Below are 15,599 nucleotides of genomic sequence, written 5' to 3'. Positions count from 1 at the left end.
TGAGGTCTTTTCCAACCTTGTTGCTTCTATGATTCTCTGGTTCTCTTGCTGCCAGGTCCCTGTCAGCTTTGTCAGCCTACCACAGTGGCCTCATCACCCCGATGAAGATCCGCACGGAGACCCCAGGCAACCTGCGTCTGTACAGCGGCAGCCCCACGCGCAGCGAGAAGGAGCAGGTCTCCATTAGCTCCTTCTACTACAAAGAGAGGGTAAGTACCAGCCCAAAACCAAAACCCACCCCCCAAAACCTTTGCTGACACCTCCTATTTGGTGATCTCAATTCCCTTCATACAGCTGTGAGCATTGCATCTGTTTCCAGGCAGCGATGTACAAATGCCCCGTGGATTTATCTCCTCTGAGTAACTTCTTTACTGCTCCTCTCTAGCATTTGACCTGCTTGTTTTGATACCTCTCTGCACTGACCATCACAGCTTCCTCCAGCACATTCCACTGTCTCCCTTTGCATTGGGTTAAAAAGCTCACACCTCAGAAGTTGTAGCCTCCAGCTAAGTACACACAGACAACTCTGCTTTTCTCTGTGCTCCCTGCTGGATGTAACTGCAAAGGGTTGTGACTCTCTGCAGCTTACTGACCACCTCTCTTGGATTATGAGATGTATTTGGGTTGTTTCTGTTCCAGATGTCTCTTTCAGGGTTGTGTGTCCTTTTGGACTGTTTCAAACACAAATCCTTTCCTACATGATTCTCTAAAGACCTTCCAGTCCACCTGCTTCTGGTTTAGGTCTTGCTGTCATTGCTGTTCACAAGCAAGACTGTGGAGAAGCGTGGGATTGCTTCCTGCCAGGGCATAATGGATGAGAAAGACCCATTGGTAATTGTAGGGTTGGCCCTAGGGTAGTTCTGAAGGAGCTGAGGGCCTGGAGCAGGTGCTGAGGGAGTAATCAGCCATGCAGCTTGCTCAGAAACAAACCCTGCTCCAGCAGGGAGGTGAAATGGCTTGCAAAAATCCACAGCAAGCTTCCACCAAGAGCCTGGAGAATTGAGGACATTCAAGTAGTTTGCCCACTGTCCATCCTGAGAGCTTCCAGGCCCCTAAGAAAAACTGAGAGCTTTCTACACTCTGCTGCAGTGGAGTTTGGGATCTCCTGTCCCAGGAGCCTTGAGCCCTCACCCTTCCCGTGCTCCAAAAAGAGGTCTTGCTCTTCCAGCAGTGCTGGCCACGACAGTCAGCCTCTGTGGGACTGTGTCCTGCTTACCTGCTTCTTTTGGATGAGAGGAGAAATTGGTGCTGCCTGGTAGAAGGATTACAGCCTGTTCTAGTCTTTGCAGGAGAGTTTATTTAAAGAGCTACCTCTGTCCTCTGCAGCCTGCTTGTCTCTCGCACTCAGCTCTCTTAAGATGACAGACAAGGCTAAAAATAACACCTGGGAGCAGCCTGGTGCAATTTCATGTGACCTGTCTCACCCAGCCCTTGTGTATTGATGGCAACAAGAGTTTTGTCAGGAGGTGGGGAAGAAAAACTCAAGAGGACAAAGCCTGCGTGTAGCCAGGGCTGCTGAAAACCAGGGGCAAATCCTGTGTTCCCTTCCCCCTGCCAAGCTGTCTCCTCACACAGGCTGGGCTGGAAGAAGTGGAAGGGCCCTAGCAGGGAGCTAGCTCAAATGTTCTTGCAGATGAAATGGTTCTGCAAAACCCCAGACATTTTATTTCTCTCTCTTCAGCAAAGGGTTTTTCTTGTGGTGATTCTTCAGGAGCTGATGTGGTGGCCTCTGTTAGATCAAAGTGGCTTTTTCCACCCCTCCCCAACCCTGTCATTTCACATTGAGGCTTTTCAAAAGCCCAGACTGAGCCTTAACTCCTTGCTCTGCAGCTTGGGTCTTGCATGAAATAAACCCTGCAGTGGTATGTGCTAAACTCTCCCTGTTGCATAACCCCCAGCCTCACAACTGCGTTTTGTCAGCCCCAGCCAGGTGTTTAACTCCCATCTGGCAAGCACTGGCAGTGCTCCTGCTAGCTGAGAAATAGATTTGCCTGTTGCTAGACAGGAAATCTGTCATGCTCCCATCGAGGCAGAGGAGCTGCTGAACCCAGCAGAGATCCCCTTAGGAAACCAAGATGAACCTAAAGCCGGCCCCAAGCCTCTCTGTGCTCATTTAAATAGAGACACACAGAGGTAGCTCTTTCTCACTTTCAATTCACACATCCTCCTTTCTTCCTCCCTCTGTTTTTTCACTCCTCAAAACCACCCCATTGAAGAATAGTGACCAGCAGAAAGGAAAAGCTGAATTCATGCTGTGGTAACCCACTCAGCATTTCAAACCTGGGTGTCTCTTAAGGAAGGTGGCAGAACTGTGTTGTTCTTCCTCCCCACCCCCTCAGTTAGAAAGGGTTGGGCCAGTGGGAGCCTGGGGGCAGCTCAGCCTTGTCTGAGCTGTGCATGGGAGTGGGGACAGCAGTGTCCTCATGCTTCTCATCAGAAAATTTGGCAGAGCCTCTAAACTGCTGCTTTTCAGGATATCCCCTGGTGCTCCCCTAGTTGCAGACCTCTCAACCCCACTGCCCATGGGGGTGCAGGCTGGCAGCAAGGAGAGCAGGTCTCTGTGTAGGGACTGAGCTTAGTTTTGCTTCTCCGCTGTACCAAATTGCCTCCAACTAACCCTTTCCTCCTTCTCTTGGTGGAGGAGCAACCTGTAGCACAAAGTCTTATGTCTGTGGGGCCCTGCAGCCAGCCTCACCTCTTGGTTCCCTAACTGCAGGCTTGTCCCAGCAGTGAGATACAAGGGAAGGCAGAGGCTGAAGGCATGGCTGACGATCCTGACTGCCCATCATCAGCTGGAGATAAACCACATTGCACATGACACAAATAACCATTTTTATTGTGCTGGCTCTTACAGAACCCTGACAGAAACTCTCTGTTCAAGTGAGTGCACCTCTGAGTGCTTTCAGAGACTCCATTTAGTGTTGCTATAATGCTGTTGAGTACTCAGTGAAGTGCCTGCAAGTTCTTTGCCTGCTTTGGAGCTCTTCTGCATAGTCAATCAGTGAATTCCATTGCTCACACAACCTGTATGAGTTCCTCAAGCCATAATCACAATTTCCACGTGGCCCTGCCAAGCAGCAGGGTCTTTACCATCCCTTCTGACACCCTGGACAAGTGGCTTTTATTGTTTACAATGTAGTAGAATAGTTACAGCAGGTTCCAGTGAATGGAGTCCTGGAGGATGCTGGATGTTCAAGGGAGGGTTATGTTTTCACTTCCTGCAGGTTTCTCTGCCATGGTGCTGGACAGATGTGGTTTGAAATGATGCAATTTGCACTTTGCTTGCCTTCTTCTTCAGCCAAGAGGAGTAAAACTGGTTAGAGCAGGAGCCTGGCATGAGGAGACAACACCAGGGTGTTGTCCTCTGCTCTGCTATCAATTCACAGCCACATGAAGCAATTCAGTGCTCTGCTGCCATGCCCTGCTGTCAAGTCATTCTGTGCTCGAGCTCACATGAAGCAGTTCAGTGCTTCTTGCAGTAACCCAGGTCCACGGGGAAGACTCAATTGGGGTTTGTGGCTGCCAAAACCTTCCACAGAGACTGGTGTGGGGCTCAGCCCCAGCAGCTCTTTGCTGTGCCAGGCCCGGAGGCGACGCCGTGCAGCCCGGCTGCGTGCGGATGGCAGCGGGGATGGCGGCTTGCAACTGTTGCTTGCCTTAACAGAACCACTGGGAAGGGGATCTTTGACTCTGCTGGTTCAGGGCACTTTTCATTTGAGTTGATTGACCTTTTGTCTTTAATTTTCTTGGTGTCTTTCTTCCCTTTTCCTGGGCTCAAACGTTCTCACGTGCAGATGTCTCCTCGCTCTGCCCGGCGGCGTTGGTCCATACAAGCAATTAACGACTTCCCGGTACTGTGCCCTGTGCTAATGCTGTCCTTGATTCTATAACCCTGTCTTCTGCTCCAGGGCCCAAGAATAAAATGCCACCTGCCTGCCTTTGAGTAACCTGCACAGAGGTGGGGGACTCGCACTCCCCCCAGGGCCGAGGGCTCCAGGAGGAGTGCCTCCATGCATAGGTGGGCAGGAACGGACACTAGTTTGCAGGGTGCCACTGGTGGAGAGGAATAAGGGTGCAAATACTGACCCACAACATGCCTGTTTGGCCTGGCCTAGCCATCAGGAAAGGATGCCAAGGGGGTAGTTTGAAGTGTAAGGGAGGATCAACCTCTTCAAACAGAGGGTGGACTGTAGAGGAGCTGCATGATTGTGGTGCCTCATCACCCACCAGATGAGGCTGACATTGGAGCACCTCAGGGCTGCAAAAGGTAGAGCCCTGCTGGAGAAGGAGGATCACTGAAGAGCTGTGGAAGAAACACACTGGTTGAGTTGCTGGCACTGGTCTGTCATCTGGCTGAGGAGCTGCCTTTTCTCAGAGCAGTGCACCAGAGAGTCTTTATTTCCTGGAGCAATGGGTAGAATTTCTCCTTCGCTTGTGACCTTCTCCCAGCCCTTAGACTTGCACCATAGCTGGAGGGGTTGCATTTCCAGCCACCCAAGCAGGTGCTCCCAGCTCCTGGCACCTGCCTTTCCCAGCCTGCCTTGACAGCCAGTTGCCATTAATCAGGTCCACGCGTCCCTCGGAGTGTGAACATCCTCCACGTGAGCATCTTGATGCTATCAGCGTTGCTGAAGCAATTACTCTCCCATCACTCAGCTGCCAAGCACAGGCAAAGCTTAGCAAACTCCATTTCAGTTTCAAGATGATCTTTTTTCAGGTCTGTTTTTCCTGGTGTCTCTGTGAGGAGCTGGTTTCTCCCAGCTGCTGTCCTTTTGTGCTATCTCTTCACAAGGCAGCAGGGAATAAAACAGGATCCTCTGACACCTCGTTTAACTTGGTATAATAGGATCAAGCCTTCCTAACTCCACAAGCTCTAGGGCTAGACTAGCAAATAAGAGGTGAAAGCAAGCAGAAGCAATTAATTTGACTCCATCAAGGCTGTTCACAAAGAGCTAATAAAGAGATGTGAGCAGTGGAGGCAAGAAATTAAGTTCTCCCTCGGATCAGGAACAGGCTGAAGGAAAGAAAACCAAGCAAGGAAGAACATTCCAGCTTTTGGGGTGGTGCTCCAAGGGTTGCACTTTAATTCCCTCACTGCTTGCTTGGAAGGAAGAGCAAGCAGTGATGGGATGAAGTTACAGCTGTGTTTGATTTACACTTAAAGATGGCACCTGGATTAGGGAAAGCCTTGGAGGGTTGATTGTGTCTGTGGATAACCTTTGGAAGAGGCTAATGATGCTCTCAGAACTGGGCAGTAGTATCTGAGGTGAAGACTGACAGAGAGGCCTATGGATTATTCTGCCACTTTGCTGTGGTGAGACCTCACCTGGAGTGCTGCATCCAGGTCTGGTGCCCTCAACACAGACAGGACCTGGACCTGATGGAGTGGGTCCAGAGGAGGGCCACGAAAATGATCAGGGGGTTGGAGCACCTCTGCTACAAGGACAGGCTGAGGGAGCTGGGGGTGTTCAGCCTGGAGAAGAGAAGGTTCTGAGGAGATCTAATAGCAACCTTCCAGTGCCTGAAGGGGGCTACAAGAAGGCTGCAGAGAGACTGTTTGCAAAGGCCTGCAGGGACAGCACGAGGGGCAATGGTTTCAAACTAGAGCAGAGCAGATTTAGGTTGAATGTTAGGAACAAGTTCTGCACCATGAGGGTAGTGGAGCACTGGAACAGGTTGCCCAGGGAGGTGGTTGTGGCCCCATGCCTGGAGATATTCAAGGTGAGGCTGGACTGGCTCTGGGCAACCTGATCTAGTGGAGGATGCCCTTGCTGTCTGCAGAGGGGATTGGACTGGATGAGCTTTGGAGGTCCCTTCCAAGCCAGACCATTCTGTGATGCTATGATTGTGCAGATCCAGTGCTTTCCTTGTGGAAGAAGAGCTCAGCATTGCTCATGGTGCTCAAGGAAGCAAGAGCTTGGCAAGTTTAGCAGAAGAAAGAATTCCTCCTCCTTTCTAGGTCATGCCTTGCCTCCACTTCAGAAATGCCTCTGCTTCAGGGCAGGTGCCAGCTCATGGGAGCTCTAAAGAAGTATTTCTCCTGGGTGGGGGGCACTTGATTCCAAAGCACCTCAGGTTTTGTTTCTGTAGCCCCCACTTTGTGGAAGGTGCTTGGTAGAGTGGGAGATGGTGGAAGTGTAGTGAAACGTTGATTCTTTGGAGGAGCAAATGCAGGCAGTGCTGCATGACCTGCGTGGGGGAGTTGATCTGCAGGCAGCTCAGAGCAGAGGAGCATCGTTTTCCACAGGGAGGCAGCAGGTTTGAAAGTTGATGGGGTGGGGGAACAACATTAGGAGCAGCTTGAACCCAGCCTTGAGCTGGTTTAAGCCTTGGCTTTTGGAAATGCCTCCTTGCAGCCTCACCTCCACGTCAAGCCTGCTCCCTGTCCACCTGCAGCCTTCCCCTCTGCCCGACTAACACCAGGTCCTACACGAAGGGCTTGCACGAAGGGCTGAAGCGATGTCAGGCTGCTCCTGGCAGCTCTGCCTGCCCCAGCAGGATCCAAGGGCACACCCCCCCAGCTGGTGGGCATCCTTTCCAAGCAGGCACCCAGCATTTTGTAACAACTTCTGCTGAGTATGCAGCGATGATGGTGGTTGCTACGAAGCAGTTGGTGGCTTATTCTTGGGCTATCTGTTTCTACATGTAACCCATTTTACTGCCATCGTTGTCACCTCAGATTGCAGCACACTGCAGCCTTGGGTTATGGTAGTGCAGGTGCAGGCTGGCTTTTTTTAGTCATTACTCAGTGCTGTTCCCCCTGCTGTCACCTCCAGCCCCATGATTGTCATCAGCCCTCTGGTTTCTTTCTGGTGCTCCGAGGAGCTGCTGAGTCTGAATTTGCCATCGCTGTCGCTGTTTTCTTTCTGTCCTTCCTCTCCTTAAACTCTCAGGAGCAGCAGGGTAGATGCAGTTCTCCTTGCTGAGGGCTGTAGGCTGCAGAAAGAGCTACACATGCTGGCAGGGGGCAGTGCAGAAGATGTTTGACCTTCAGCTCTCAGTAGTTAGCTTGGTGCACGCATGTTGATTTCTGCTTCAGCCCCAACCCTCCTGTTCCCTGCTTCCCCTCCTGCCCTGTGCTCCAGCCCCTAGAAAGAGATGTCATTTCTATTCTACCCCAATGACATCTTCTGCTAACACCATAGTGGAAGCTTCTCCTGGGAGAAGAGGCAAAGGAGAAGGGAGAGAGGAGCCTTGTGGTGGAGCTTGGCCAGCCAGACCCCAGCTAGAGCTCTCCTTGCCTCCACTAATCCCTCTGCTCAAGCACTGCCTGATGGAGAGCTACCCCTGTAATTAATGCCAGCAATTACTAGGTTCAAAAGAGAGCTTCTGCTGTCAGTGGTGATGGGCTTTACCACCCTGGTTCCCACGTTTCTGATCAGAGGATGGGGTTTTTTTTCCTAGCACTGTGTTGCTGTAGCTGAGGCAAACCTGAACAGCAAACACCAGGCAGTTTGAATGGTGACTCTTGCAGGTGGCTCTGGGGTTTTCTTCTGTCACAGCTCAAGGGGCAGTGGCATGGAAGTGTAGTGCTGGCAGGGCACATGGCCATCACCTCTGCTCTGGGAACCCCACAGAATTAGGGCTTCCCTTTTTTGTCCCAGGGCTAAGGGGAAGAGAACAGGATCATTGTGTTGGGAGCCCCAAGTTTTCAGGAGGTTCTGATCCATGCAGCATCTTCATGTGTCTGGTGCTATGCTGACAGCAAGCAGTGGAAACCATCCATGGGATCTTTTTTTTCTTCTGTTTGGTTTTTTTTTTTCCCCATTCTCACCCTCATTTGTTCTCATTCTCCTCCAAAAGTGGCTGGATGACCTGTGGAAAGTGATGTGTTGTCCATGTTTCTGCTCTTTGAAATGCTTGTGGGGAAGCTCTCGCAGAGGGCAGGAGCAGGTTGACTCTCTTCCCCACGACAGGGCAGAGAAGCTGCCTCAGTCAGAGGGAAATCTCTGTTGCCTGTGAGTCCTGGGGGCAGCTGGCTTACAGATGGGCAGGAGGTGGCAAGTTGCTCTCCAAATTACCTGCCCAGCTCTAGGTATCCCTTGGGGACAGACCTGCAGAGTGTGGCTCTGTGTCTCCAAGCCTGAGTTCAGCTACCTGCTCAGACACAGCTTTTGTCCAGAGAAGCCTGGTAGCCCTGCCAGGACAGTGCCTGAGCTCATGCCCTGATGGCATGTTGTTGTGCTGAGGCTCCCAGGCTTTGCTCAAGGAGTATTTTAACAGCAACAGCAGCTCCTCACTGCACCTAGGGGACAGCACTTGGTCGCCCTGACAGGGAATGAGGTGCAGGGGCCACTATTGTTTGGGGACCCTGTCTTACAGCCTACATCCTTCAGCATGGGAAGGGGAGCTACACCTAGAAGGTGTTGTCAGAAGAGGTTTAACCTGCCCCATGGCAAGAGATCCAGAGCTGACCTTAGATAGTCCTGAACACTGGGCAGCACACACACTCTGCTCCTCTTCACTCTGAGCAGCAGTGGAAGAACCATGATGGAAGAGCTGCTGGTGCTCTGCCACATGGGCACCCCTGGAAAAATCCCCTTTCAGCTCCTCCAAGGCCTGAGCCTTGGTCACCAGAGCAATGTCAGGAGCACCAGACTTTGACACAGAGTTAGATAATGGTTGGACTTGATGATCTTAGAAGTCTTGTCCAACCAAAGCCAATCTCTGACTCTCTGCTTCTTTTTGCTTCCCGTGGTACGCTCAGCATGGCAAAAGCTCCTCAGCACACAGGCCTAACCTTGGGCCAGGCAGGCAGGGAAGGGGGAATTAAGTTCTTAAAAGTCAGGGCTTTTAGTTTAAGGGCATTTTGTGCCTGTGATAAGGCTGCCCAGGTTCTCATAGGATTGCATGGTCATGGTCAAAGGCAGTTTGGCACCCAGCCACGCCAGAGCTGGCTGGACACCCACAGTAGAGGTGACCCTGCTTCTGCAGGTCCACATCCTGCCCTTCCTGGAGCCCAGCCTGCTCTTTAGGAGCCCCCATTGTCTGCTCTGTGTGAGCTCTGGTGCCCTGAGGAGCCATCAGCAGAGGTCTGCTTTGCTGGCAGGGGTGTAAGGAGCCCCAGCAGGGGTGCCTCGGGAGCCTGTCCGTAGCTCAGCAGGTCCGGCAGAGGCTGGTGCAGGAGCATGGGCTGCGGGTGTCAGTGAGGGAGCACACCACAGGGGAGCAGCATTGCCAAGCCTCCCGCAGAGCAGCCAGAGAGAGCTCCCTCCCTCCCTCCGTAGAGCTCCAGTGCCTTCTGCCTGCCCTGTCGTGCTGCTGCACATCCTCTCAGCCTCCTCCTCGCCCTCCCAGAGCCAGGAGCTGGAAGAGGCCAAGATGCCACCAAATACTCAGCGCTGGTTGAGGCATCCAGGGGAGCTTTCTGCACTCTGGCACTGAGGTGGCTTCTGTGTGTGTTACTGGGAGTATTTGGGAATCATCTTGGCTTCTTGGTTTTGTTCCCTTGTGTTGGTTCCTTTCCTTTCTCCTCCTCCCCACCTGATGTCCTGAGCCAGCTGTGAGCATGGTAGCTAAGGATCCTTGCTAGGAAGACTTGGGCCCTGCTTTATCAGCTGCCAGTTGTTCGTTGGAAGCTTTTGATAAAGCAGGAGGTGGGAGCCCTGGCCTGGCATTAAACAGGGGTGTACTCAGACACTGAGGGAGCCCAGAAGAGACAGGCTGGAGCTGTCAGCTTGCCCTGAAGCAGAGAGCAAGCAGAAGCTGCCTCCCCCCCATCTCTGTGCTGCTGTTGGCTAAAGGCAGCGGTGGTCTGTCGGGCAGTAGGTCCCCAGACCTGCAGTGAGAATTGAACCACCCTCCTGCCAAACCTGCCCAGGCTGATTTGTTCTCTTATTGGCTTTTGTGAGGGGAACTCACAAAATAACTTTTTGAGTGAGTTTGACCTTGAGCTGGCTGCCTTGACCTGCTTTTCACTTCCTACAGATGGGGATGCTTGTTCCTCCTGGGCATGTCGTGGATGTTTTCCAGGGTAACACACACAGGCCTTCTGAAAGGCAGGTTTGGGTGCTGCTTGCATTATTCCTGACCCTAGTGCTTTGTGCCCTGGCCCAGGAAACCTTGCTCTCCTCCTCCTCCTTCTCCTCCTCTTCCTCCTCCTGCTGCTGGGTGACACTCTGCTGTTTGTTCTGCAGAAATCAAGGAGGTGGAAAAGCAAACGGGAAGGGACAGACGCCACCAACCGCCCCATCAAAGCTGCTGGGAAGGTCATCATCCAAGATATCTCCTGCTTGCTGCCTGTCCACAAGCTGCTGGGAGAGCTCTACATGTGAGTGTGGGCTGGCAGCCTTGCCTGAGTGAGGCAGGTGTCTTGGGCATTGCTGTGCTTCAGGCCTGAAAGCTTGGTGTGTTTATTGACCTTCCTCCTCTGTTCTTGCCTCGCTGCTTTTGTGTGGCATCCAACTCTGCCTGGTGGCTGTGGGGCAGGCTGTGGATGTGGTCTACCTGGACTGCAGCAAGGCCTTTGACGCCATCCCCCACAGCAAATTGCTGTCTAAGCTGTCAGCCCCTGGCTGGGACACCAGCACTCTGAGCTGGGTGAGGAACTGGCTGGAGGCTGAGCCCAGAGAGTGGTGGTGAATGGTGCCACAGCCAGCTGGCAGCCAGGCACCAGTGCTGTGCCCCAGGGAGCAGTGCTGGGCCCCATCCTCTTTAACATCTTCATTGATGATCTGGATGAGAGGATTGAGTCAGTCATCAGCAAGTTTGCAGCTGACAGCAAGCTGGGAGCAGATGTTGGTCAGTGAGAGGGCAGAAGGGCTCTGCAGAGGGACCTTGCCAGGCTGGGCAGATGGGCAGAGGCCAAGGGCAGGAGATTGAACACATCCAAGTGCCAGGGGCTGCACTTTGGCCACAGCAACCCCAGGCAGAGCTACAGGCTGGGGGCAGAGTGGCTGAGAGCAGCCAAACAGAGAGGGACCTGGGGGTGCTGATTGACAGCTGGCTGAACAGGAGCCAGCAGTGTGCCCAGGGGGCCAAGAAGGCCAAGGGCATCCTGGCCTGCATCAGGAGCAGTGTGGCCAGCAGGAGCAGGGAGCTCATCCTGCCCTGTGCTCAGCACTGGTTAGGCCACACCTTGAGTCCTGTGTCCAGCTCTGGGCTCCTCAGGTTAGGAAAGAGGTTGAGCTGCTGGAAGGTGTCCAGAGAAGGGCAAGAAAGCTGGGGAGGGGTCTGGGGCACAGCCCTGTGAGGAGAGGCTGAGGGAGCTGGGGTTGCTTAGCCTGGAGAAGAGGAGGCTCAGGTGAGACCTCATTGCCCTCTACAATTCCCTGCAGGGAGGTTGGAGCCAGGTGGGGGTTGGGCTCTTTTCCCAGGCAGCCAGCACCAGAACAAGAGGACACAGTCTCAAGCAGTGCCAGGGGAAGTTTAGGCTGGAGGTGAGGAAGAAATTCTTCCCAGCAAGAGAGATTGGCCCTTGGGCTGTGCTGCCCAGGGAGGTGGTGGAGTCCCCATCCCTGGAGGTGTTCAAAAGGGGATTGGATGTGACACTTGGTGCCATGGTCTAGTCATGGGGTCTGTGGTGCAGGCTGGAGAAGAGAAAGCTTCAAGCAGATCTTCTTATGGCCTTCCAGGATCTGCAGGAGGCTACCAGAAAGCTGGGGAGGGACATTTGAGAGTGTCAGGGAGGGATAGGACTGGGGGGGATGGAGCAGAACTACGAGTGGGGAGATTCAGATTGGATGTGAGGAAGAAGTTGTTCCCCATGAGGGTGATGAGACACTGGCCCAGGTTGCCCAGGGAGGTGGTGGAAGCCTCATGCTTGGAGGTGTTTGCAGCCAGGCTAGAGGTGGCTGTGAGCAACCTGCTGTGGTGTGAGGTGTCCCTGCCCATGGCAGGAGGGGGTTGGAGCTGGCTGAGCCTTGAGGTCCCTTCCAAGCCTAACAGTTCTATGATTCTATGATGTATGTGAAGTGTTTGAGGAAGCTTTCTGGCAATAAACAGGAAAGCCTGTGTGGGGCTCCTCAGCTCACCTTCCCAGCCTCTTGGAGACCCTCTGTGTGTTATCCAGCTGGAGAACAGGCTGAAGGCCAGCCTGCTGCTCCGTGGTGGATCTCCAGGTGACTCAGAGCAGCCCAACAAGCTGAGCTGGAGCAGGACCACGTTGGCATGGCACACACAGCTTCTAGGGACAGGTCCTGGTGATATCCTGGCACGGGTTTAGTCTGATACCTCCTTGGAAATGGTGCTTCTTAGGGTTAATCCCAGCTAGTTTGGAGCTTGATGTGAAGATGAACAGTGGGAGAAGGGGTGGCAGTGATCCCTGAACAGCAAGGGAAGGGCTGGGATCCTGGCCATGCTGGCAGGCTTGTGTTGATCAGGAAGGTCTGAGCTGCTCACTGCTGCCAGTGCCACTTTCCCCCCAGCCCTCTTCACCTTCCTAGGTGACATGGCAACCAGAGCTGAGCCTTCTCCTTTTCTTTTCAGCCTGAATGTCAATAACATCCAGGAGACCTGCCAGAAGAATGCTGCCTCAGCCTTGGCTGTGGGCCGGAGGGATCTGGTACAGGTATGTGGGATCAGACCTCTTCCTCAGCATGCTCTGCTACCCTCACACAACTTGTGCTGTCCTCTGGAGAGCAAACAGCCACCTGGCTTCAGCAGCTGTTCTGGGGAGGCTCTGGTTGGTGAACTTGGGGGTGTCAGGTGGTGAGAAACTCCCCAGGAGCCAGCAATGGTCAGTGGCAGCCCAGCAGGCAGCTGTGTGCTGGAATGCATCCAAAGCAGAGAGAGCAGCAGCACAGGGAGGGGATTCTGCCCCTCTGATCTGCTGAGACCCCACCTGCAGCACTGCACCCAGCTCTGGGGCCCCCAGTGCAAGAAGGGGGTCCAGAGGACACCATGAAGATGATCAGAGGGATGGAGAACCTCCCCTCTGGGGACAGGCTGGAAGGGTTGGGGCTGTTCAGCCTGGAGAAGAGAAGGCTCTAGGGAGACCTTAGAGCAGCCTTCCAGGATGTGCAGGGGGCTACAGGAGGGCTGGGGAGGGACTTTTTACAAAGGGTTGGAGTGACAACATGAGGAGTCTTGGCTTCAGACTTGCAAGAAGCTGGATTGAGATTGGGCATTAGGGAGGAATTCTTTCCCATGAGGGTGGTGAGGCACTGGAACAAGTTGCCCAGAGAAGTTGTGGAGGCTCCAAGCCTGGAAGTGTTCAAGCCCAGGCTGGGTGAGGCCTTGAGCAACCTGCTCTAGTGGGAGGTGTCCCTGCCCATGGCAGGGAGGTTGGAGCTGGATGATCTTGAAGGTCCTTTCCAACCCAAGCCGATTGCTGTATGAACTGAGGCCTGTGGAAGAGTCACAGGGGTGATCTCTCTGACCTCACTGACTCTTGGCATGAAGAACCTCCTTCCCAGGGCCACAAGCAGGCAGTGTGAATGCCCTTTGCCAGGCAGGGTGAAGCACATGTTCCAGGGAACTCCTGCAGGCAAACAGAGAGTGTAGCCTGCTTCTGAGTCAGCAGCTGGAGTGACTGTGTGCAGAGCTGCCTGGCTGCTGTCACCATTGTGCTGGAGGATTTTCCTTCCTTGTGTAAATCCTTCCCCTTGATGGGTGTTCACCTCTGCTGGCCCTGGGTGCTGAGTGCAGCTAGCTTCTCCCCAGGAGTGTCTGAGCCCCCTCAGAGTGGGGCTGACCTTCAGCTGGTCACAGGAGAGGAGTGGCTGTTGTGGCCCTACTTTTTCCATAGGGTTAGTCCATTGCAGCAGGCAGAACCTTTGCCAAGACTCAGGAGTGCCTGGAAGAGAATGGAGCTGGCACTGCCAGAGGAGCTGTGAACCTCTGCTGGGCATTTGGCTCTTCCTAGACGTGGGCAGGCACTTGTGCAAGCTTACTGAGCTAAGCAGAAGCAAACTCAAGCTATTCTCCTGCTGACCTCATTGTGGCCTTCCAGTATCTGCAGGGGGCTCCAAGAAGGCTGGGGAGGGACTGCTCAGGATCTCAGGCAGTGATAGGACTAGGGGGAATGGAATGAAGCTGGAGGTGGGGAGATTGAGGCTGGAGGGGAGGAGGAAGTTCTTCCCCATGAGAGTGGTGAAGGCCTGGAATGGGTTGTGCAGGGAGGTGGTTGGGGCTCCATCCCTGGAGGTGTTTAAGGCCAGGCTGGCTGAGGCTGTGGGCAGCCTGATGTAGTGTGGGGTGTCCCTGCCCATGGCAGGGAGGTTGGAACTAGATGATCCTTGTGGTCCCTCCCAACCCTGACTGATACTAAAAGAGAGTGCATTTTCTAGTCATAAACCTTCCAAGGGTTTAGAGTTGATGCAGGTCTTGGGTTTGGAGGTGTCTGGTGGCAGACAGTTTACTGCTGAGTTACTGTTTGCATGGGAAGGATCTTTAGATCAGCTGTGGGTGTTCCTGAACACCTTCATCACAGGATCACAGAATGGGAGGGGTTGGAAGGGACCTCCCTAGATCCCCCAGTCCAACCCCCCTGCCACAGCAGGGACACCCAGGGCAGGTCACACAGGAACCATCCAGATGGAGGTGAGGAGGAAGTTCTTCCCCATGAGAGTGGTGAAGCCCTGGAATGGGTTGTGCAGGGAGGTGGTTGGGGCCCTGTCCCTGGAGGTGTTTAAGCCCAGGCTGGATGAGGCTCTGGCCAGCAGGGGGGTTGGAACTAGATGATCCTTGTGGTCCCTTCCAACCCTGACTGATACTATGATTCTTGGTGGGTTCTGCTAGAGCAGGAGAGAGAAAGGAGGTCTGGTTCCCCTTTGGCTGTGCTTCACCTTGCTGCCTGGTTCACCCACCTAGGAGCAGAGCCTGGGGGGAATGACTTCAGCAGGGTTTCTCCAGCAGACCTCTGTTTCTTCCTTGGTTTTCCCTGCCCATGGAACTCCAGCTTGCCTTGTTCCTAGGTGGGGCTTGAGCTGCAAGTTAGATGTGGTGCAGAGCAGTGGAGGAAGTGATGTCTCCCCCACTCCCCTCCTGGTCCAATTTCTCTCCTGCTTCTTTCTGCCTGGTTTCACTGTGCACAGCTGTGGGACTCCTCTTCCTGGGTGTTGTTTGTGCTGGTGCTTTGTGTTCCTTTACCTTTCTGTGTTGGCAGCTCTGATCTCTGCTGCCTTTCCAGCATCTTGCTCCCATTCCTTTCCTCCTCCTTTGTTTTGTTGGGGTTTTTGGGGTGTCATGCCAAACTCAGAGCTCTGCTTTTCCCTCAAATCCTCTAACTGCCCCCATGTGTTTTACTGCACAGCAGAAAACCCAATCCAAGGTCAGACTGAAAAGTTGGAACCATTTTAGAGTGGAGAATGGTAAATAAAGGAAAACATTTCAGGTGAAAGAGTTCAAACTGTTGGAGTAGAACTGTACCAGGCTGTGCCAAGAGGGCAACAAGGGTAAGCATGGAGTCCTGCACCTGGGGAGGAACAACACCAGGCACCAGTACAGATTAGGGCTTGACCTGCTGGAAAATAGCTCCATGGAGAAGGACCTTGGAGTCCAGGGGAACAGTAAGTTATCCATGAGCCAGCAATGTGACCTTGGGGCCAAGAAGGCCAATGGAGCCCTGGGGAGCATTAAGGAGAGAGTGACCAGCAGGCCAAGGGAGGTTATTCTCCACCTCTGCTCTGCCCTGGTGGGACAACATCTGAAGGATTGTG

The 15,599-nt window shown here is 53.6% G+C and overlaps 1 protein-coding gene across 2 annotated transcripts in view; it reads left to right on the top strand.

Moving 5' to 3' along the window:
- WDR59 (WD repeat domain 59) overlaps positions 1-15,599 on the top strand; it is a 77,745-nt gene that overhangs the window by 49,645 nt on the left and 12,501 nt on the right. Inside the window, exons 17-20 of one of the 2 annotated variants that reach the window (XM_068166522.1) lie at positions 56-209; positions 3,795-3,851; positions 10,137-10,270; positions 12,427-12,508. In XM_068166522.1, the coding sequence (XP_068022623.1) occupies positions 56-209; positions 3,795-3,851; positions 10,137-10,270; positions 12,427-12,508 (427 nt within the window). The remainder of the gene's footprint in view (positions 1-55; positions 210-3,794; positions 3,852-10,136; positions 10,271-12,426; positions 12,509-15,599) is intronic. The other variant, XM_068166523.1, reaches the window with a different exon arrangement.

This window comes from Melanerpes formicivorus, unplaced genomic scaffold (genome assembly GCF_026170545.1).
Source record: "Melanerpes formicivorus ecotype bairdi unplaced genomic scaffold, bMelFor1.0.p_v2 SCAF_102, whole genome shotgun sequence".
NCBI lineage: Eukaryota > Metazoa > Chordata > Aves > Piciformes > Picidae > Melanerpes > Melanerpes formicivorus.
The sequence above is the reverse complement of the archived record's forward strand: the minus strand, read 5'-3'. Positions and strand labels throughout refer to the sequence as shown.